This window comes from Oncorhynchus mykiss, chromosome 12, assembly GCF_013265735.2.
Source record: "Oncorhynchus mykiss isolate Arlee chromosome 12, USDA_OmykA_1.1, whole genome shotgun sequence".
Taxonomy (NCBI): domain Eukaryota; kingdom Metazoa; phylum Chordata; class Actinopteri; order Salmoniformes; family Salmonidae; genus Oncorhynchus; species Oncorhynchus mykiss.
In genome coordinates this window covers 9,401,416-9,425,017 of record NC_048576.1, presented here as the reverse complement: position 1 = coordinate 9,425,017, position 23,602 = coordinate 9,401,416, and the positions used below count along the sequence as shown (strand labels likewise).

General features: G+C 41.7%; 1 protein-coding gene across 2 annotated transcripts in view; it reads right to left on the bottom strand.

Annotated features, from left to right (window-relative positions):
• Nucleotides 1-23,602, bottom strand: part of ccbe1 (collagen and calcium binding EGF domains 1) — a 110,713-nt gene that overhangs the window by 34,874 nt on the left and 52,237 nt on the right. For both annotated transcript variants that reach the window (XM_021622600.2, XM_021622599.2), the window contains exons 3-5: nucleotides 3,557-3,609; nucleotides 1,701-1,835; nucleotides 667-804 (exon numbers count right to left, since the gene is read on the bottom strand). In XM_021622600.2, coding sequence (XP_021478275.2) covers nucleotides 667-804; nucleotides 1,701-1,835; nucleotides 3,557-3,609 — 326 coding nt within the window. The remainder of the gene's footprint in view (nucleotides 1-666; nucleotides 805-1,700; nucleotides 1,836-3,556; nucleotides 3,610-23,602) is intronic.

Genomic DNA, 23,602 nt, shown 5'->3' with positions numbered 1-23,602 from the left:
GCGACATGTGACCAATAAAATGATTGGTAGTGTGTAGTGTACTTCTGGGCCCTAGTCTAAAGTAGTGCACTATATAGGGAATAGGGATCCATAGGGCTCTGGTCTAAAGTAGTGCACTATATAGGGAATAGGCATCCATATGGCTCTGGTCTAAAGTAGTGCACTATATAGGGAATAGGGATCTATATGGCTCTGGTCTAAAGTAGTGCACTATATAGGGAATATGGTGTCATTTGGGATGCACGCTAGGGTCCTCTCCCGAGTGGCACAGTGTTCCAAGGCCCTGTATCTCAGTGCTAGAGGCGTTACTACAGACACCCAGGTTCTAATCCAGGCTCTATGACAACCGGCCGTGAATGGGAGTCCCATAGGGCGGCCGGGTTTGGTCGGTGTAGGCCCGTCTTTGTAAATAATAATTTGTTCTTAACTGACTTGCCTAGTTAAATAAAGGTAAAAAAAAATATTAAATCACTGTCAGACGTGCCTTCGGGGCCTGTGTTCAGAAAGCATCTCATCTAGGAGTGCTGGTTTAGGATCAGTTTCCCCTTTTCGATCATAATGAATCATTTATATGGGCAGAGGGGTCCTAGAATAGCATTCCTACTCAGAGGGCCTGGAAAGGAATAACCAGGAAAAAATGTCAGCCAAAAAAAATCTCCCCCTCACCTCTCTCCCCCTTGGTGCAGGTCTTCCCATCCTCTTCCAGGAAAAAGCCTTTCTCACACTCACACCTGTAGCTCCCTGGAGAGTTCAGACAGACCTGAGAGCACACCGTCCCGTTGTTGTTGGCACACTCATCCATGTCTAGAGAGAGAGAGAGAGAGAGAGAGAGAGAGAGAGAGAGAGAGAGAGAGAGAGAGAGAGAGAGAAAGAGAAAGAGAGGAGAGAAAGAGGTGGCGAAAGGGGGTGGTGGTGAGAGAGGGGGAGAGTGGTGGTGAGAAAGGAGGAAAGAGAGAGAGAGAGGGGGAGAGAGAGGGGGTGGCGGCGAGAAAGAGAGTGAGGGTGGCGGCGAGATAGGGAGAGAGAAGGGTTGGTGACAGGAGAGAGAGGGGGGGGGGGGGGGAGTGGCGAGAGAGGGGGAAAGAAAGAGGTGGCGAGAGAGGGTAGAGAAAGAGAAACAGAGGGGGGTGGTGAAGAAAGAGGAGAAAGAAAGAGAAAACACAAAGACGGGCTTGTTCAACTTGTTGTATTCTTAATGCGGTCTATCATGAGAAGTGCCATTTGAAATAAAATGAAATGTGAGACTGCCAGTGTCCAAGCCTGTGAGAGAATGCTACTAAAATAACAACACTGAAACAAAAAAGGACTTCAAAGTGAAGTATATTATGGAATATGTAGCCGACTACGTAGCCGACTATGTAGCCGACTATGTAGCCGACTATGTAGCCGACTATGTAGCCGACTATGTAGCCGACTATGTAGCCGACTATGTAGCTGAATATTTTGTTGAAAATGTAGCTGAATATTTTGTTGAAAATGTAGCTGAATATTTTGTTAAAAATGTAGCTGAATATTTTGTTAAAAATGTAGCTGAATATGTAGCTGGAGAGGGTACAACACTTACTGGAGGCCATACCTGAGTAGTAGTACTTGGCCATGGTTATCTTTGCTCGTGACTGTGTTAATACAGGGGCGTAGGACCATAGAAATATAGTTACTAGAATGTACATTCTATTTCTATGTGTGGGACCAGGTCTCACCCAGGCAGTATGGCTTCTCTCTGTTCCGGTGTCGCTCCCGGTCGTAGCGGTAACCAGGGTAACAGGTGCACACGACCCGTCCAAAGTGGTCCGTGCACTGTTGTTCACAGGGGGCGCCATCACACACGTCATAATCTGTACACACACGTCATAATCTGTACACACACATCATCTGTAGACGCACATCATAATCTGTACACACACATCATAATCTGTACACACACATCATAATCTGTACACACACATCATAATCTGTACACACACATCATAATCTGTACACACACATCATCTGTACACACACATAGACGCTTCTATCAGAAACACAGCTGGGACTGGTATAGAGATACTACTCCGTCTTACAAACACAGCTAGGACCGATTAATTGCACTATGACGGCACCTAACCTGGTCCCAGATCTGTTTGTGCTGTCCTGGCATCTCCTACGGTTGGCCTAAAACAACACAAATCAGATCTGGGACCAGGTTAGATGGCACCAGTTATGTGTGAATAGAGCGATCAAGCACAGGTCTGATTCCAGTTCCTGCTTTTAGCACACGATTTCATACTTATTACTGATGTTTATGACACTGCACTTTGAAGTGTTAGTAATTGGAGGACCAATAAAAGTTGAATAGAATTGAAGTCTCCAGTCACTGAATACTTAGTAAGACGGATGATGCCTTTCATAACAATATGATGATCACATGTTACGGTTGAAGAAAACGCTTTAACACGAATGGAGACGGCATGTGCCAATGGACTCATTGTAACAGAATATGAGGTTTAACAAAATCCAACAGTAATGAAATAACTGTACTTTAAAATCATTAAACACCTAGCATGCTTTCTTACGCTCTTTCAGAAAGGATCAAATAACAGAAAGGTTCAAATAACAGGAAGGTTCAAATTACAGGAAGGTTAAAATTACAGGAAGGTTAAAATAACAGGAAGGTTAAAATTACAGGAAGGTTAAAATAACAGGAAGGTTAAAATAACAGGAAGGTTAAAATAACAGGAAGGTTAAAATAACAGGAAGGTTAAAATTACAGGAAGGTTAAAATTACAGGAAGGTTAAAATAACAGGAAGGTTAAAATTACAGGAAGGTTAAAATAACAGGAAGGTTAAAATAACAGGAAGGTTAAAATAACAGGAAGGTTCAAATTACAGGAAGGTTAAAATAACAGGAAGGTTAAAATAACAGGAAGGTTAAAATAACAGGAAGGTTAAAATAACAGGAAGGTTAAAATTACAGGAAGGTTAAAATTACAGGAAGGTTAAAATAACAGGAAGGTTAAAATAACAGGAAGGTTAAAATTACAGGAAGGTTAAAATAACAGGAAGGTTAAAATAACAGGAAGGTTAAAATTACAGGAAGGTTAAAATTACAGGAAGGTTAAAATAACAGGAAGGTTAAAATAACAGGAAGGTTAAAATTACAGGAAGGTTAAAATAACAGGAAGGTTAAAATAACAGGAAGGTTAAAATAACAGGAAGGTTAAAATAACAGGAAGGTTAAAATTACAGGAAGGTTAAAATAACAGGAAGGTTAAAATAACAAGAAGGTTAAAATAACAGCATATCAATCTAATGATTTATGGGTTAAACCAGAGACACAAACCTATGAACACCAGGGAATGGTCGCCAAAAATATCTAAGCAAACACACAAGAAAGACCAAAGAAAGACATAAATCTGCATCCCAAATAGCACACTATTCCCGACACAGTGCAGTACTGGGCTGGTCAAAAGCAGTGTACTATGTAGGGAATAGGGTACCATAGGCCTCTGGCCAAAAGTAGTGTACTCTGTAGGGAATAGCGTGCCATTTGGGATGCAGATTGGGAACGGTTCCATACCTTCAGGAATGCACTGGCCCAGCACAAACTTAAACCCCTCACAACATTTCTTCCTGAAAAAGATCAAGCAAAGCACACACACAAAAAAAAGTCAAAAGACACACCTTAAACAATTTTAAAAAGTTTTGTGACCCAGAATGTTACTTGTGGTCAAATTCAAAATGGACAGTTGAAGCTCTCGTTCTACAATTTGACATGCTCATAACGATTCCTAATGCTAAGTTGTTCTGTAGCTGTGTAGGTGACTATCTGTTATAATGTCATAACCATCTTCTCCTCAAGACTGAGCCAGACATGTGTGGATGCCAGGTATTTTACTATATACACCGGTATTGATGCGCGGACCGGTTTGGGTTTTTACTTTACCTTCAATAAGGGTATTTCAATGTTTGGTTTGTTAAGGGGAACGGAAACACTTCAAGAAGTTACGCTGAGGACTGAGATCCAAACCACTAACCCTAAACACGTGCTTTGTAACATAGAAACGTCTATATTTTCAGTATTGTAATCTTGAACAACGTTTATTAGGAGCGGCATGTAGCCCAGTGGTTAGAGTGTAGAGGCGGTAGGTAGCCTAGTGGTTAGTGTGTAGAGGCGGCAGGTAGCCCAGTGGTTAGAGCGTTGGACCAGTAACCGTAAAGGTTGCTAGATTGAATCCCAGAGCTGACAAGGTAAAAATCTGTCGTTTTGCCCCTGAACAAGGCAGTTAACCCGCTGTTCCCCGGTAGGCAAACTTTGTAAATAAGAATTTGTTCTTAACTGACTTGCCTAGTTAAATAAAGGAAAAATGGGTAGCGCCATCTTGAATTGCCAAAGTAACAACTGATGCCAATGGGTCATCAGTAGGAGTGAGTTTCAGCGCAGAGACTAAAAGTGAATTATGTCACCGTGAGGTACCTCAACTGGACCTGAAAGATTTCTCACAATTATGACAGCTCTGTCACTGAGATCAGGTAGAATCACACCCTCACAGGACACGTACATAGATATACTGTACATACTAGACATAGGTACTAGTAAAGGGCACAGGAGCGGAGCAAATGGAATGTCATCAAACACCTGGGAACCATGGAAACCACGTGTTTGATACCATTCCACCAATTCCGCTCCAGTCATTAACATGAGCCCGTTTTCCCCAATTAAGGTACCATCAACCTCTTGTGGTAAAGGGGCTCCTAATCCTCACCCAGTAGCTCATGTTGTCAGTGATTATTTCCCCTTTGTTCCATGCTTTTAATTTGTTTCCATTCTGACACTTCCTTTATAAGGCTACAGGCCTAGTGGAATGTATTAGGTTATAGGCCTAGGGTAATGTATTAGGTTATAGGCCTAGGGTAATGTATTAGGTTATAGGCCTAGGGCAATGTATTAGGTTATAGGCCTAGTGGAATGTATTAGGTTATAGGCCTAGGGTAATGTATTAGGTTATAGGCCTAGGGTAATGTATTAGGTTATAGGCCTAGGGTAATGTATTAGGTTATAGGCCTAGTGGAATGTATTAGGTTATAGGCCTAGTGGAATGTATTAGGTTATAGGCCTAGGGTAATGTATTAGGTTATAGGCCTAGTGGAATGTATTAGGTTATAGGCCTAGTGGAATGTATTAGGTTATAGGCCTAGTGGAATGTATTAGGTTATAGGCCTAGGGTAATGTATTAGGTTATAGGCCTAGGGTAATGTATTAGGTTATAGGCCTAGTGGAATGTATTAGGTTATAGGCCTAGTGGAATGTATTAGGTTATAGGCCTAGTGGAATGTATTAGGTTATAGGCCTAGGGTAATGTATTAGGTTATAGGCCTAGGGTAATGTATTAGGTTATAGGCCTAGTGGAATGTATTAGGTTATAGGCCTAGTGGAATGTATTAGGTTATAGGCCTAGTGGAATGTATTAGGTTATAGGCCTAGTGGAATGTATTAGGTTATAGACCTAGTGGAATGTATTAGGTTATAGGCCTAGGGTAATGTATTAGGTTATAGGCCTAGGGTAATGTATTAGGTTATAGGCCTAGTGGAATGTATTAGGTTATAGGGTAATGTATTAGGTTATAGGCCTAGTGGAATGTATTAGGTTATAGGGTAATGTATTAGGTTATAGGCCTAGTGGAATGTATTAGGTTATAGGCCTAGTGGAATGTATTAGGTTATAGGCCTAGTGGAATGTATTAGGTTATAGGCCTAGTGGAATGTATTAGGTTATAGGCCTAGGGTAATGTATTAGGTTATAGGCCTAGTGGAATGTATTAGGTTATAGGCCTAGGGTAATGTATTAGGTTATAGGCCTAGGGTAATGTATTAGGTTATAGGCCTAGGGTAATGTATTAGGTTATAGGCCTAGTGGAATGTATTAGGTTATAGGCCTAGGGTAATGTATTAGGTTATAGGCCTAGTGAAATGTATTAGGTTATAGGCCTAGTGGAATGTATTAGGTTATAGGCCTAGTGGAATGTATTAGGTTATAGGCCTAATGGAATGTATTAGGTTATAGGCCTAGTGGAATGTATTAGGCTATAGGCCTAGTGGAATGTATTAGGTTATAGGGTAATGTATTAGGTTATAGGCCTAGTGGAATGTATTAGGTTATAGGCCTAGTGGAATGTATTAGGTTATAGGCCTAGTGGAATGTATTAGGCTATAGGCCTAGTGGAATGTATTAGGCTATAGGCCTAGTGGAATGTATTAGGTTATAGGGTAATGTATTAGGTTATAGGCCTAGTGGAATGTATTAGGTTATAGGCCTAGTGGAATGTATTAGGCTATAGGCCTAGTGGAATGTATTAGGTTATAGGGTAATGTATTAGGTTATAGGCCTAGTGGAATGTATTAGGCTATAGGCCTAGTGGAATGTATTAGGCTATAGGCCTAGTGGAATGTATTAGGTTATAGGCCTAGGGTAATGTATTAGGTTATAGGCCTAGTGGAATGTATTAGGTTATAGGCCTAGTGGAATGTATTAGGTTATAGGCCTAGTGGAATGTATTAGGTTATAGGCCTAGGGTAATGTATTAGGTTATAGGCCTAGTGGAATGTATTAGGTTATAGGCCTAGTGGAATGTATTAGGTTATAGGCCTAGTGGAATGTATTAGGTTATAGGCCTAGTGGAATGTATTAGGTTATAGACCTAGTGGAATGTATTAGGTTGTAGGCCTAGGGTAATGTATTAGGTTATAGGCCTAGGGTAATGTATTAGGTTATAGGCCTAGTGGAATATATTAGGTTATAGGGTAATGTATTAGGTTATAGGCCTAGTGGAATGTATTAGGTTATAGGGTAATGTATTAGGTTATAGGCCTAGTGGAATGTATTAGGCTATAGGCCTAGTGGAATGTATTAGGTTATAGGCCTAGGGTAATGTATTAGGTTATAGGCCTAGTGGAATGTATTAGGTTATATGCCTAGGGTAATGTATTAGGCTATAGGCCTAGTGGAATGTATTAGGTTATAGGCCTAGTGGAATGTATTAGGTTATAGGCCTAGTGGAATGTATTAGGTTATAGGCCTAGTGGAATGTATTAGGTTATAGGCCTAGGGTAATGTATTAGGTTATAGGCCTAGTGGAATGTATTAGGTTATAGGCCTAGGGTAATGTATTAGGTTATAGGCCTAGGGTAATGTATTAGGTTATAGGCCTAGGGTAATGTATTAGGTTATAGGCCTAGTGGAATGTATTAGGTTATAGGCCTAGGGTAATGTATTAGGTTATAGGCCTAGTGGAATGTATTAGGTTATAGGCCTAGTGGAATGTATTAGGTTATAGGCCTAGTGGAATGTATTAGGTTATAGGCCTAGTGGAATGTATTAGGTTATAGGCCTAGTGGAATGTATTAGGCTATAGGCCTAGTGGAATGTATTAGGCTATAGGCCTAGTGGAATGTATTAGGTTATAGGGTAATGTATTAGGTTATAGGCCTAGTGGAATGTATTAGGTTATAGGCCTAGTGGAATGTATTAGGCTATAGGCCTAGTGGAATGTATTAGGTTATAGGGTAATGTATTAGGTTATAGGCCTAGTGGAATGTATTAGGCTATAGGCCTAGTGGAATGTATTAGGCTATAGGCCTAGTGGAATGTATTAGGTTATAGGCCTAGGGTAATGTATTAGGTTATAGGCCTAGTGGAATGTATTAGGCTATAGGCCTAGTGGAATGTATTAGGCTATAGGCCTAGGGTAATGTATTAGGTTATAGGCCTAGGGTAATGTATTAGGTTATAGGCCTAGGGTAATGTATTAGGTTATAGGGTAATGTATTAGGTTATAGGCCTAGTGGAATGTATTAGGCTATAGGCCTAGTGGAATGTATTAGGCTATAGGCCTAGTGGAATGTATTAGGTTATAGGCCTAGGGTAATGTATTAGGTTATAGGCCTAGGGTAATGTATTAGGTTATAGGGTAATGCATTAGGTTATAGGCCTAGGGTAATGTATTAGGTTATAGGCCTAGGGTAATGTATTAGGTTATAGGCCTAGGGTAATGTATTAGGTTATAGGGTAATGTATTAGGTTATAGGCCTAGTGGAATGTATTAGGCTATAGGCCTAGTGGAATGTATTAGGCTATAGGCCTAGTGGAATGTATTAGGTTATAGGCCTAGGGTAATGTATTAGGTTATAGGCCTAGGGTAATGTATTAGGCTATAGGCCTAGTGGAATGTATTAGGCTATAGGCCTAGTGGAATGTATTAGGTTATAGACCTAGTGGAATGTATTAGGTTATAGGCCTAGTGGAATGTATTAGGTTATAGGCCTAGTGGAATGTATTAGGTTATAGGCCTAGGGTAATGTATTAGGTTATAGGCCTAGGGTAATGTATTAGGTTATAGGCCTAGGGTAATGTATTAGGTTATAGGCCTAGTGGAATGTATTAGGCTATAGGCCTAGTGGAATGTATTAGGTTATAGGCCTAGTGGAATGTATTAGGTTATAGGCCTAGGGTAATGTATTAGGTTATAGGCCTAGTGGAATGTATTAGGTTATAGGCCTAGTGGAATGTATTAGGTTATAGGCCTAGTGGAATGTATTAGGCTATAGGCCTAGTGGAATGCATTAGGTTATAGGCCTAGGGTAATGTATTAGGTTATAGGCCTAGTGGAATGTATTAGGCTATAGGCCTAGTGGAATGTATTAGGTTATAGGCCTAGGGTAATGTATTAGGTTATAGGCCTAGTGGAATGTATTAGGTTATAGACCTAGTGGAATGTATTAGGTTATAGGCCTAGTGGAATGTGTGTAAGAAGAATTTGAGGATGTAAAAGCCAATTATTATTTTTATAGTCTTATTATATTATAATATTTTGTAATTCCATTTACGTTTACATTACAGTGTGATTGTTGTATACAATCTTATGGTTATGATAGCTTGCACTTTGTTTTCAGGTTTGAATGAGATAATGTATTCTCTTAACCTTATTCTTTCACTAAAGTTATTGTTTTAATTCACATTATATTACTTGTGTATGTCTTTCCTTATCAAATTGAAGACAAAATAAAATGTATAATATGTTTGTACAAAACTAATAATATTGCCCTCAGAACAGCCTCAATTCGTCGGGGCATGGACTTTACAAGGTGTCGAAAGCGTTCCACAGGGATGCTGGCCCATGTTGACTCCAATGCTTCCTACAGTTGTGCCAAGTTGGCTGGATGTTCTTTGGGTGGAGGACCATTCTTGATACACATGGGAAACTGTTGAGTGTTTAAAACCCGGCAGTGTTGCAGTTCTTGACACGCTCAAACTGGTGTGCCTGGCACCTACTACCATTACCCCGTTCAAAAGCACTTAAATATTTTGTCTTGCCCATTCAACATCTGAATGGCACACAAACACAATCCATGTCTCAACTGTCTCAAGGCTTAAAAAAAATAATTCTTTAACCGGTCTCCTCCCCTTCATCTACACTGATTGAAGGGGATTTAACAAGTGACATCAATATCAAATCAACGTTTATTTGTCACGTGCGCCGAATACAACAGGTAGACCTTACAGTGAAATGCTTACTTACAGGCTCTAACCAATAGTGCAATAAATGTATTAGGTGAACAATAGGTAGGTAAAGAAATAAAACAACAGTAAAAAGACAGGCTATATACAGTAGCGAGGCCATAAAAGTAGTGAGGCTACATACAGACACCGGTTAGTCAGGCTGATTGAGGTAGTATGTACATGTAGATATGGTTAAAGTGACTATGCATATATGATGAACAGAGAGTAGCAGTAGCGTAAAAGAGGGGTTGGCGGGTGGAGGGACACAATGCAGATAGCCCGGTTAGCCAATGTTGGTTGGTCGGGCCATTTGAGGTAGTATGTACATGAATGTATAGTTAAGGGATCATACATTTCACCTGGATTCACCTGGTCAGTCTACGTCATGGAAAGAACAGGTGTTGCTCAGGTTTTGTACACTCATTGTATATGTTTAATATACTATCCAGATAAGAAAGAGCATGATCACAGAACGTTCCATGGAATTCCAGGAAATTACCACCAGTCACTAAAATGGCTATAACTCATTCACAGTAAAAAGGTTTTTGCTATTCTGATTTCAGATGATCAACCCTTAAAAAGGAAGAGTCAATATGCTCAATGACATGTTTCTCTTCATTATGAAGTTGTGTAAATGACAGTTGTTTTGAGGAAAAAAGCCAATAAAATATACACATTTTCAGAGGTGATTTTGACTGATTACCATTTGATTGATGTGGTACTATTGCATTGATGTGGTACTTGAAAGGGCTGTTTGAAAGGGCTGTTTCTCTGTTTCTCAGTTTCTTATTATTGGGTACAATGCTATAAGCTTTGCACACCTTCTCCCCTTCTTCTATGCAGATCCTCTCAAGTTCTGTCAGGTTGGATGGGGAGCGTTGCTGCACAGCTATTTCCAGGTCTCTCCAGAGAAGTTCGATCGGGTTCAAGTTCGGGCTCTGGCTGGGTCACTGAAGGACATTCAGAGACTCATCTTGAAGCCACTCCTGCGTTGTCTTGGCTGTGTGCTTGGGGTTGTTGTCCTGTTGGAATGTGAACCCAGCCTGAGGTCCTGAGGGCTCTGGAGCAAGTTTTCATCAAATATCTCTCTGTACATCTTTCCCTTGATCCTGACTAGTCTCCCAGTTCCTGCACCTGAAAAACATCCCCACAGCATGATGCTGCCACCACCAAGCTTCACCGTAGGGATGATGCCAGGATTCCTCCAGACATGACGCTTGGCATTCAGGCCGAAGACTTCAATATTGGTTTCAGCAGACCAGAGAATCTTGTTTCTCATGGTCTGAGAGTCCTTTATGTGCCTTTTGGCAAACTAAGTGGGCTGTCATGTGCTTTTACTGAGGAGTGGCTTCTGTCTGGCAACTCTACCATAAAGACCTGATTGGTGGTGCAGAGAAGGGTTGTCCTTCTGGAATGTTCTCCCATCTCCACAGAGGAACTCTGGAGCGGTGTCAGAGTGACCATTGGTTCTTAGACATCTCCCTGACCAAGGCTCTTCTCCCCCGATTGCTCAGTTTGGCTGGGTGCCAGCTCTAGGAAGCTCTAGTCCAGGTCTAGTCTCCATTTCAGAATGATGGAGGCCACTGTGTTCTTGGGGCCGAGCAGTTGCCTTACCAGGTAGTAACCATGCTCTCGATGATGCAGCTGTAGAACCTTTTGAGGATCTGAGGACCGATGCCAAAGCTTTTCAGTCTCCTGAGGGGGAATAGGTTTTGTCGTGCCCTCTTCACGGCTGTCTCGGTGTACTTGGACCATGTTAGTTTGTTGTTGATGTGGACACCAAGGAACTTGAAGCTCTCAACCTGCCCCACTGCAGCCCCATCGACGAGAATGAGGACGTGCTCGGTCCTTTTTTTTCCTGTATTCCACAATCATCTCCTTTGTCTTGATCACGTTTAGGTAGAGCATGTTATCCTGGCACCACACGGACAGGTCTCTGACCTCCTCCCTATAGGCTGTCTCGTCGTTGTAGTGATTAGGCCTTCCTTTTGTTGTCCAGGTGAGAAAGGGCAGTGTGGAGTGCAACAGAGATTGTATCATCTATGGATATGTTGGGTGGTATGCAAATTGGAGTGGGTCTAGGGTTTCTGGGATAATGGTGTTTATGTGAGCCATGATCAGCCTTTCAAAGCACTTCATGGCTACAGATGTGAGTGCTGCGGGTCGGTAGTCATTTAGGCAGGTTACCTTACTGTTCTCAGGCACATGGACTATGGTGGTCTGCTTAAAACATGTTGGTGTTACAGTCTGGCCCTGCTGCCTTGTGAATGTTGACCTGTTTACACGTTTTACGCACATCGGCTGCGGAGAGCGTGATCAGAGTCTTCCGGAACAGCTGGTGCTCTCATGCACGTTTCAGTGATATTTGCTTCAAAGCGAGCATAGAAGTAGTTTAGCTCGTCTGGTAGGCTTGTTTCACTGGGCAGCTCTTGGCTGAGCTTCCCTTTGTTGTTGGTAATGGTTTGTAAGCCCTGCCACTTCTGACGAGCGTAAGAGCTGGTGTAGTACGATTCGATCTTAGTCCTGTATTGACGCTTTGCCTGTTTGATGGTTCGTAGCAGGATTTCTTATAAGCTTCCGGGTTAGAGTCCCTCTCCTTGAAAGCGGCAGCTCTAGCCTTTAGCTCAGTGGAGATGATGCCTGTAATCCATGCCATCTGGTTGGGGTATGTACGTACGGTGACTGTGGGGACGACGTCATCGATGCACTTATTGATTCCTTGTAAATTCCTTATATTAAGCAAAGCAGGCAGCAACATTTTCTTGTTTTTAAAATGTACGTATAGCCAGACATTATTTACAAAAGATGCATGTGTTTATTGAGTCTGCCAGACCAGAGGCAGTAGGCACGTGTTCCATGTGTTCTCTTGATAAGTGCGTGAATTTCAAGGAAGATGTATGGAGAAAAACCTACAATATTTTCTATAGGAATGTAGTGAAGTAAAAGTAAAAGTATGCCAAAATATAAATTGTAAAGTAAAGTACAGATACCCCAAAATACTAATCATTACACCACTGGGCAGAGGCCATGGTCTATGGTCTCAGTAAATTCAGGAATTCCAAAACTCTCCCACTGATGATGCAACAATGCATGTGAAATGCATCTCCGGCACGTGTAATGTCCATTTTTAAAGTTGATTGAGTTTGCTACTTGAGTCATTTTCCTCTCTCTCCTCCTGTTGCATGATACTTCCCTTACCAAGCCCTGCCCTCTGTCACTCAAGGAGAGCACTTAGTTGGTCGACCATGGAGTAATGAGAGCACTTAGTTGCCCCGACCATGGAGTAATGAGAGCACTTAGTTGCCCTGACCATGGAGTAATGAGAGCACTTTGTTGCCCCGACCATGGAGTAATGAGAGCACTTTGTTGCCCCGACCATGGAGTAATGAGAGCACTTAGTTGCCCCGACCATGGAGTAATGAGAGCACTTTGTTGCCCCGACCATGGAGTAATGAGAGCACTTTGTTGCCCCGACCATGGAGTAATGAGAGCACTTAGTTGCCCCGACCATGGAGTAATGAGAGCACTTAGCAAACCCACTCCCTGATATTCTCCAAATCTCCTTGTAAAGCTTGCTGTACCAGTGGCCCAAGGCAGCTGCCCTGCGGTATGCCACAGTTTAAAGCATGAGGGGAAGAAAATGAACCATTGATATAGGTGGACTGTTTCCTGTCAATTAGCAGTCATATCTACCTCCTTAAAACCATAATGCATTAATTTTGTGAAAATTATTTCATGATCCACTAAATCAAATGCTGCACTAAAATCTAAGAATAGTACACCCACAAACCTGCCATTATCCATAGCATTGAGCCACTGGTCAGTCATGTCAACCAATGCAGTGGTAGTGGAATGTTTTTTGCGATAAGCATGCTGATTGGCTGTAATCAGATCATTATTTTCCATGTACTCCCATATTTGTTTACTCACAATACCCTCCAATATCTTACTGAGTGAAGGGAGTAGACTAATTGGTCGACTATTGGCAGGAGTAATGGGTTCTTTGCAGTCTTTCGGAATAGGACACAGTTTCGCATGCTTCCATACATTTGCAAACAACCCCTTTTCCAGTGACCAATTAAATATGTATTTCAGTGGAACTGCAATCTGGGGAGCAGCACAGTGAAGCAAAACATTATCCATAAGACCATAACCTGTAGATTTACCATCAGGTAATGACTTCAATAGGTTTAACACCTCCTCCACTGACACCGTTTGCAGACTAAAAGAGCAGATCTTGTTGCTCATAATATGATCATCAATCCATTGGACAATAGCTTGTCTGGAAGAATGTGTGTTTACATTATTGCTCAGTAAATAAAATTGTCTTTGTAAAAAAATCTGCAAAATTATTGGCAATATCAGCTGGTTTTGTTATTGTTGTTATTGTCAACCTCCACACTAGATGGGCATGATGAGATAGATGTACCAAGGAGGCCCTTAACTGTGTTCCATACCTTTTTAGAATCATTTTTACAATCAATAAAAGCATTGTTGTAAAATAACGTTTTTTTCTTACGATTCAATTTAACTGCATAATTACATAATGTTCTATACTTCTGTTCATCAATTTCTAATTTTGACTTGGCTGCTAAGGCTTTTGCCATATTTCTTTGAGAAAAAGCCTCACCCAGTTCATCATCAATCCATGGAGATGGACGAGCCCTGTTCTCTTTCTTATAGGGGCATGATAGTCCATTACCTCAGTGAGCAAATCAATAAAACATTCTGTAGCGTGATTTAAATCATCCTCTAGATAAATCAGCTCCCAGGGTACAGCAGCCAAATCATTTTCAAATAGCTCATGATTAAATGTTTGAAAATTTCTCTTGACCACAATCCTAGGGGGTTTCTTTGTAACCTTGGTGTTCATGGTTATGGTCACAATTATATGGTCTGTCCAGCCCACTGGCATTGATCTGGCTTTTAAGCATTGTAATGGTATATTACAGAAGATAAGATCAATGCATGTGTCTGAACGATGACCCAACTTAGTTGATGATCTAGTAGTATCATTAATCATTTGTTTCAAACCACAGTTCTAGGGCATATCTCATCAATTTAGCTTTATTTGAATTATTATGATGCTTCCAATTTATATTAAAGTTCACAAAAGATAAATACATATCTGTTGCTATCTGTGGCCTGGTCAAACCCAGTGCATAAGTCATCCAGATAGGACACCTTAGAGCTAGGAGGTCTATTCACACGTCCAACCAATATGGGTGCCTGGTGAGGCAGATGTACTTGAGCCCATAGTTCCTCTATTTGACATACATTAAGGTCATACCTCCTCTTTAAAGGTATATGGTTCTGAATGTACAGTCCTACACCCCTACCATTCATATCTCTTCTAAGTAGACTATATCTATGATTCCTGTCTCTTCTAAGTAGACTATATCTATGATTCCTATCTCTTCTAAGTAGACTATATCTATGATTCCTGTCCCTTCTAAGTAGACTATATCTATGATTCCTGTCCCTTCTAAGTAAACTATTTCTATGATTCCTGTCTCTTCTAAGTAGACTATATCTATGATTCCTATCTCTTCTAAGTAGACTATATCTATGATTCCTATCTCTTCTAAGTAGACTATATCTATGATTCCTGTCTCTTCTAAGTAGACTAAATCTATGATTCCTATCTCTTCTAAGTAGACTATATCTATGATTCCTGTCTCTTCTATGTAGACTATATCTATGATTCCTGTCTCTTCTAAGTAGACTATATATATGATTCCTGTCCCTTCTAAGTAGACTATATCTATGATTCATGTCTCTTCTAAGTAGACTATATCTATGATTCCTGTCTCTTCTAAGACTATATCTATGATTCCTGTATTTTCTAAGTATACTATATCTATGATTCCTGTCCCTTCTAAGTAGACTATATCTATGATTCCTGTCTCTTCTAAGTAGACTATATCTATGATTCCTGACCCTTCTAAGTAGACTATACTATATCTATGATTCCTTTCCCTTCTAAGTAGACTATATCTATGATTCCTGTCTCTTCTAAGTAGACTATATCTATGATTCCTGTCTCTTCTAAGTAGACTATATCTATGATTCCTGTCTCTTCTAAGTAGACTATATCTATGATTCCTGTCCCTTCTAAGTAGACTATATCTATGATTCCTTTCCCTTCTCAGTAAACTATATCCTTGAATGTTCATTTGCCCATCATTTACTGATGCATCTAAATGCGTTTCGGTCAAAGGCAAAAATAGGACTATTATTTATGTTGACCAAGTTAAAAACCTCATGTATTTTTTTAGGAAGGCTACGTACATACAGTGGGGCAAAAAAGTATTTAGTCAGCCACCAATTGTGCAAGTTTTCCCACTTAAAAAGTTGAGAGAGGTCTGTAATTTTCATCATAGGTACACTTCAACTATGACAGACAAAATGAGAAAAAAAATCCTGAAAATCACATTGTAGGATTTTTAATGTGATCATTCATTCCAAAATCAGTGTTTCTGAGTTCTCTGCCCCTGCTCTTCGGCATTTCTTTCTGTTTAAGTTTGTCAAAACATTGCCCGTGGCCTATTCCCAGAGGCTTTACCTATTCCATGGACTCTGGAGAAAGTGACATTACGCACGACATCAGTGGGCAGTTTCAGTTGAGTTGACAATGTCTCAGACAGTGTCCTCACAGCCTCTGCGGTTGTCATTCTCCGGTATCCCTGAGAATATTAGATTGTCCCGCATTGATCGACACTGTACATAGAGCAAGGTTTCTTTAAGTTGTTTGTTCTCCCTTTGCACCACCTCCACCTTGCTATGAATAAAGTCTACAGAACCTTTCAGCTCTGTGTTCTCTTTCCTTCGATCATCAATCTGACGTTGGCGGAATACTGGACTGGCACATAATGCATTGATGTCCTCTCGTAATATGTCCAAGATATCAAGTTGGATAAGCCTTACATTGATGGATTTTTAACAAGTCAACATCCATTTCAGTAAACCTCTCCCCACTTTCCACGCGCGCCCTCTTGCTTGGGGATGGTTGGGGATGGTTTGGTGCCACCGTTGATACCTATTGGCCAACCTGAGTTTGGTTTGTTTTGTTGATTGGGTTGGTTGTCCTTAACAGTGCTTGAATCCTCCGAAACCAGCGACAAGTGTCTCTCGTCAATGAAACGTTCAAGCTCTTCAATGGATTCTGAATCATCCAGCGTGTTTGCAGGCAGAGTAAAACAAAAAGAACAGAAACAACGTTAACTTAGCTAGCGTCTAGTCAGTGTATGCGAAAAAAAATCACGCAATGTGACAATGTGTTGTGTATCTGTTGCAGTTTCACTACAGTTAACTCTAATGAACTTATCCTCTGCAGCAGAGGTAACTCTGGGTCTTCCTTTCCTGTGGCGGTCCTCACGAGTGCTGTAGCATTTCAGCTAACCCCTTTCTAAACCTTAACCTAATTACCCTAACCTTTTACCTAAATTCTCCTAACCTTTGTCGTCAGTTCTCCTAACCGGCAACATAAATTCTCCTAACCTTTGTCATTACGGAGCAACAAGCAGCCTAGTCTCAGAGAAAGACGTCCTTTAAGAGGTACAGTATGATACAATACATCGTCAGATTTGTATGATATTGTACGAAAAGACTCCATATCATAGTAAATGAAGATATTCAAAATGTACCTCCCAAATGCTACGAATAGTAGTCATAATGTTTTACTCCCAAATGTACTATGGGCTTTAATCCCTACATTATCTGCATTGTTTTCATGTTGGAAGCATGTATTTGCCCTCATGATGATCACACACTATTATCTGTGGCCTTTAAGTGTAGTGTTACCAATAATCTTGTCTCCTTTCTCTCAGAAGGAGACAAGATGATCTATTCTATGTGCGCCATGAAGTCAAACAGTCATGCTCGCTTGTGTTCAATAACTTCACAGTTCAGTGACGCTAAATGCTTAATATAGCCTGCAAACACACTTCAGATGTTTCTAGGTTTTATTCAGGTGTGGTGGTGAGGCTACAGAGCAGTAGGTTGTTTCAGTATCCAAGCCTTCTTCGACCTCCAACACACACTCACAGGCAGCCAGGCATGTGTTTCCAATGTTAAACTCTACATAACAAATTGTGGGATCTCCCTTGCCTATACCCATTTCTTGTGTGATTTAAATGGTCCATGCAATGTAAAAACGCTTGAAAGACTGTGTGCCATTTGCACTGAAAACAAATCAACAGAAATCATGTTGATACGAAGCATGCAACTGTACCACAATGTTGTAACATGCATACAGTTACTATGTGTTCTACTGTTGGTGACTGTTTTCCCCTAGTCATAATAATATTTTGCCCTAGCATATTGGACCGTTTGTCAACACAGGCTGAATTAGTTAGTAGATTTCCGGAGACATGAGTTGGGTTAGATTCATGGAGACAGATCAGGGCTAAGAACCGCTCTCACGTCCCTTCCCCCCCCCCAGTGGTTTGAACCTGCAACAATCTGATTATAAGTCTCTCTCTGCTCCACCACACAGTCGCACTGTGACTAAACCTGATTTAGTGGCTCAACAGATGACTTCTTGGGATGCAGGAGCTACAGGGCTATGTCCCAAATGTCAGCCCCCGTATTCTCCCACATAGTGCACCTTATGGGCCCTGGTCAAAAGTAATGTAGCACTTAGGAAACAGGGTGCCATTTTGGAAGCGGCTGTTGAGGTGGAGTCCACTTAGACTAGGAGAGAACTCTCGTGGAGACCTTAAATCTCAGCCAAGGACGAGGCGTTGATGATGTTGATCATGGTCTCGTCATGCCTCACAGACCCTTTGGTTACACATGTATGACCATAAAAACACACATACAGACAAGCATGTGAGCACACTACAACATTGCTTTTTTCCCAGTATTGCAGAAAGGTTATATTTTGCCTCAGTAGTAATGTCCTGGTGATGGTGTACTGAGAGAGCCTGGGTCCCAAATGGCACCCTATTCCCTACATAGTGCACTTCTTTTAATGGTCTACAGTAGTACACTATAGGGAATAGGGAGCCATTTGGGACACCGTCTGAGAGAGTTGAACTGAGTCTCCAATGACCTACTATTTCGTCTCATAATAATAACATCCTCAAGAGGATAGAATGAATTTATAGCAAATAGTGAGCTTAGGAAAATAACCATGCGGTTTAATGTCCACAAGAAAATAAAGACATCCCGATAGTTAGCTGACAGAGCATCCCATGTTTCTAAAAAACAGATACGATCTCTTTCTGAAGAAACATATGCACAAAAAGCATTTAAAATATGTTTTTATTAGTTAGTTTCAGCACAATAGTACCTGAACCCAACCTTCTAAAATTACAGACTGTGGCTTTAAGTTTATATAAAAAAACTAAAAAAGTTGTCATGTTTTACTGTAACTAAGCTCACATATTCAAACCCAATAGCATTATTTACTACCTTTTAATAAAACTGTGAGGTCATCGCAGGCGGGCTGGCCCATCCATTTTCAATGAAGCCTAGGCGGGCTGGCCTATCCATTTTCAATGAAGCCTAGCCTATCCATTTTCAACGAAGCTTAGGCGGGCTGGCCCATCCATTTTCAATGAAGCCTAGGCGGGCTGGCCTATCCATTTTCAATGAAGCTTAGGCGGGCTCGTGAAGGCAGCTAACTTTTTTATTTTATTTGACCTTTATTTAACTAGGCAAGTCAGTTAAGAACAAATTCTTATTTTACAGCCTAGTGGGTTAACCGCCTGTTCAGGGGCAGAACAACAGATTTGTACCTTGTCAGCTTGGGGGTTTGAACTTGAAACCTTGCGCTTACTAGTCCAACGCTCTGACCTCTAGGCTACCCTGCCGCCCCCAGATCAGAAATCTGAGGATGAGAAATCTGCACTAGTTTTCAAGAGTTACTCCAAAAATCTAATATAATGCTCATCTTTATACAAAATATTTGGATTGAAAACGAACAAATTACCCTCCTTCTGTACGTCTATAACTGCATAGCAGACACACTAGCAACCTGGCATAAAGAAATGCATGTCGGTATCGTACCATGTTACATATCTCTCCCCCTCTGGAGTTAGGCCTAGGCTTCTCTTTCTTAAGCTAAACCACATCAGTCAATGGCTTCATTTTTAAGTGCATCGATGACGTCGTACCCACAGTGACCGTACGTAGTACCCCAACCAGAAGCCATGGATTACAGGCAACATCTGCACTGAGCTAAAGGGAAGCACAGCTGAGAGCTGCCCAGTGACACGAGCCTACCAAATGAGCTAATCTACTTCTATGCTCGCTTCGAGGCAAAAAACGCTGAAACATGCATGAGAGCACCAGCTGTTCCGGAAGACTGTGTAATCACGCTCTCCGCAGCCAATGTGAGTAAGACCTTTAAACAGGTCAACATTCACAAGGCCGCAGGGCCAGACGGATAACCAGGACATGTAATGTGAGCATGCACTGACCAACTGGCTAGTGTCTTCACTGACATTTTCAACCTCTCCCTGTCCGAGTCTGTAATACCAAAATGTTTTAAGTAGACCACCATAGCCCCTGTGCCCAAGAACAGTAAGGTAACCTGCCTAAATGACTACCGACCCGTAGCACTCTCGTCTGTAGCCATGAAGTGCTTTGAAAGGCTGGTCATGGCTCACATCAACACTATTATCACAGTAACCCTAGACCCACTCCAATTTGCATACCGCCGTAACAGATCCACAGATGATGCCATCTCTATTGCACTCACAATGCCCTTTCTCACCTGTACAAAATTAACACAAATGTGAGAATACTATTCATTGACTACAGCTCAGCGTTCAACACCATAGTGCCCTCAAAGATCATCAATAAGCTAAGGTCCCTGGGACTAAACACCTTTTAACTGCCTTGTTGGTTAGGGACTCATAAGTAAGCATTTCACTGTAGGATCCACACCTGCTGTATTCGGCGCATGTGAATCATAACATTTGATTTGATGTATGCAGTACCAGTCAAAAGTTTGGACACACCTACTCATTCAAGGGTTTTTCTTTATTTTGACTATTTCCTAAAAATAGCCTTTACAGAGCCTGGAGGTGTGTTTTGGGTCATTGTCCTGTTGAAAAACAAATGATAGTCCCACTAAGTGCAAACCCGATGGGATGGCGCATTGCTGCAGAATGCTGTGGTAGCCATGCTGGTTAAGAGTCCCTGGAATTGTAAATAAATCATAACAGTGTCACCAGCAAAGCACCCCCACATCACCACACCTCCTCCACCAAGCTTCACGGTGGGAACCACACATGCAGAGATCATACGTTCACCTACCCTGCGACTCATCAGACCAAAGGACAGATTCCCACCGTTCTATTGCTCGTGATTCTTGGCCCCAGCAAGTCTCTTCTTATTATTGGTGTCCTTTAGTAGTGGTTTCTTTGCAGCAATTTGACCATGAAGGCCTGATTCATACAGTCTCCTCTGAACAGTTGATGTTGAGATGTGTCTGTTACTTGAACTCTGTGGTGCAATTGGAGGTACAGTTAATTGCCTATTTCTGAGGCTGGTATCTCTAATGAACTTATCCTCTGTAGCAGAGGTAACTCTGGGTCTTCCTTTCCTGTGGCAGTCCTCATGAGACCCAGCTTCATCATAGCGCTTGATGGTTTTTGTGACTGCACTTGAAGAAACCTTCAAAGTTATTGAAATGTTCCATATTGACTGACCTTCATGTCTTAAAGTAATGATGGACTGTCGTTTCTCTTTGCTTATTTGAGCTGTTCTTGCCATAATATGGAGTTGATATTTTACCAAATAGGGCTGTCTTCTGTATACCACCACTACAGTACTTTGTCACAACACAACTGATTGCCTTTTAAATTGAACACGATGGAGTGCTTTTGAAATGACTTGCCGTGAGAGATGATGAGAGCCCATCTCTGCTCCAGCAACTGTCTGAGACTCAGTCAGTCAATACTTTGCATTGATTAATGTATTGATTAAATCTAAAAGTGAGTTCATAATACCACACCTCACCGCTGTGCTGTTTGTTTAATGAGCTTCTTAAGCAGTTGATCCCATACTGCTCTCCAAGGGGAGTGACTGCTCTCCAAGGGGATTAGATTCACTCACAGCCAAATACATTAATCCTTACAGGACATTTACATTGGAGGTCTTTATCTTTCAACGTATTTACTGTTGAAACCCAAAAAACTACACCTCTGTATTTAAAAGGTCAAATGCAGCCATTTTTTCCCTTCTCAAAATCAAATTATTTCTGGGTAACAATTAAGTACCTTACTGAAATTTCAGACAGTCTTTTCAACAACTCTTACACTAAAAGGGCATTATCATTATTTTCACAATATCATAGTGTGTAAATATACAGTTAGCTCCAAAAGTATTGGGAGAGTGTGACACATGTTGTTTTTGGTCTGTACTCCAGCACTTTGGAATGATACCATGACTATGAGGTTAAAGTGCAGACTGTCAGCTTTAATTTGGGTGAACCGTTTAGGAAATTACAGCACTTTTTGTACATAGTCCCACCATTTTAGGGGACCGAAAGTATTGGGACAAATTCACTTATATGTGTATTAAAGTAGTCAACGGTTTAGTATTTGTTCCCATATTCCAGAACACATTGACTACATCAATCTTGTGACTACTACAAAAACGTGTTAGATGCATTTGCTGTTTGTTTTGTATGTGTTTCAGATTATTTTGTGCCCAATAGAAATGAATTGTAAATCATTTATTGTGTCATTGTGGAGTGCGGTTCAGGTCACTCATGACCTTCCCGACATCCTGAAAAGTTTCTTCCCGAGCTGGGACCCTCACCAACCGGCCATCTGGCCCATAGAGACTAAAGGACTATGCTGTGACCCTCACCAACCGGCCATCTGGCCCATAGAGACTAAAGGACCATGCTGTGACCCTCACCAACTGGCCATCTGGCCCATAGAGACTAAAGGACCATGCTGTGACCCTCACCAACCGGCCATCTGGCCCATAGAGACTAAAGGACTATGCTGTGACCCTCACCAACCGGCCATCTGGCCCATAGAGACTAAAGGACCATGCTGTGACCCTCACCAACCGGCCATCTGGCCCATAGAGACTAAAGGACCATGCTGTGACCCTCACCAACCGGCCATCTGGCCCATAGAGACTAAAGGACTATGCTGTGACCCTCACCAACTGGCCATCTGGCCCATAGAGACTAAAGGACTATGCTGTGACCCTCACCAACTGGCCATCTGGCCCATAGAGACTAAAGGACTATGCTGTGACCCTCACCAACCGGCCATCTGGCCCATAGAGACTAAGGACTATGCTGTGACCCTCACCAACCGGCCATCTGGCCCATAGAGACTAAAGGACTATGCTGTGACCCTCACCAACCGGCCATCTGGCCCATAGAGACTAAAGGACTATGCTGTGACCCTCACCAACCGGCCATCTGGCCCATAGAGACTAAGGACTATGCTGTGACCCTCACCAACCGGCCATCTGGCCCATAGAGACTAAAGGACTATGCTGTGACCCTCACCAACCGGCCATCTGGCCCATAGAGACTAAAGGACTATGCTGTGACCCTCACCAACCGGCCATCTGGCCCATAGAGACTAAAGGACTATGCTGTGAACCCTCACCAACCGGCCATCTGGCCATTAGAGACTAAAGGACTATGCTGTGACCCTCACCAACCGGCCATCTGGCCCATAGAGACTAAAGGACTATGCTGTGAACATCACATATACTTAGACATGGAATCACTGGTTACGCAACCCTGCACCTTAGAGGCTGCTGCCCTATATACTTAGACATGGAATCACTGGTCACTCAACCCTGCACCTTAGAGGCTGCTGCCCTATATACTTAGACATGGAATCACTGGTCACTCAACCCTGCACCTTAGAGGCTGCTGCCCTATATACTTAGACATGGAATCACTGGTCACTCAACCCTGCACCTTAGAGGCTGCTGCCCTATATACTTAGACATGGAATCACTGGTCACTCAACCCTGCACCTTAGAGGCTGCTGCCCTATATACTTAGACATGAAATCACTGGCCACTTTAATAATGGAAAACTTGTCACTTAATAATGTTTACATACTGCTTTACTC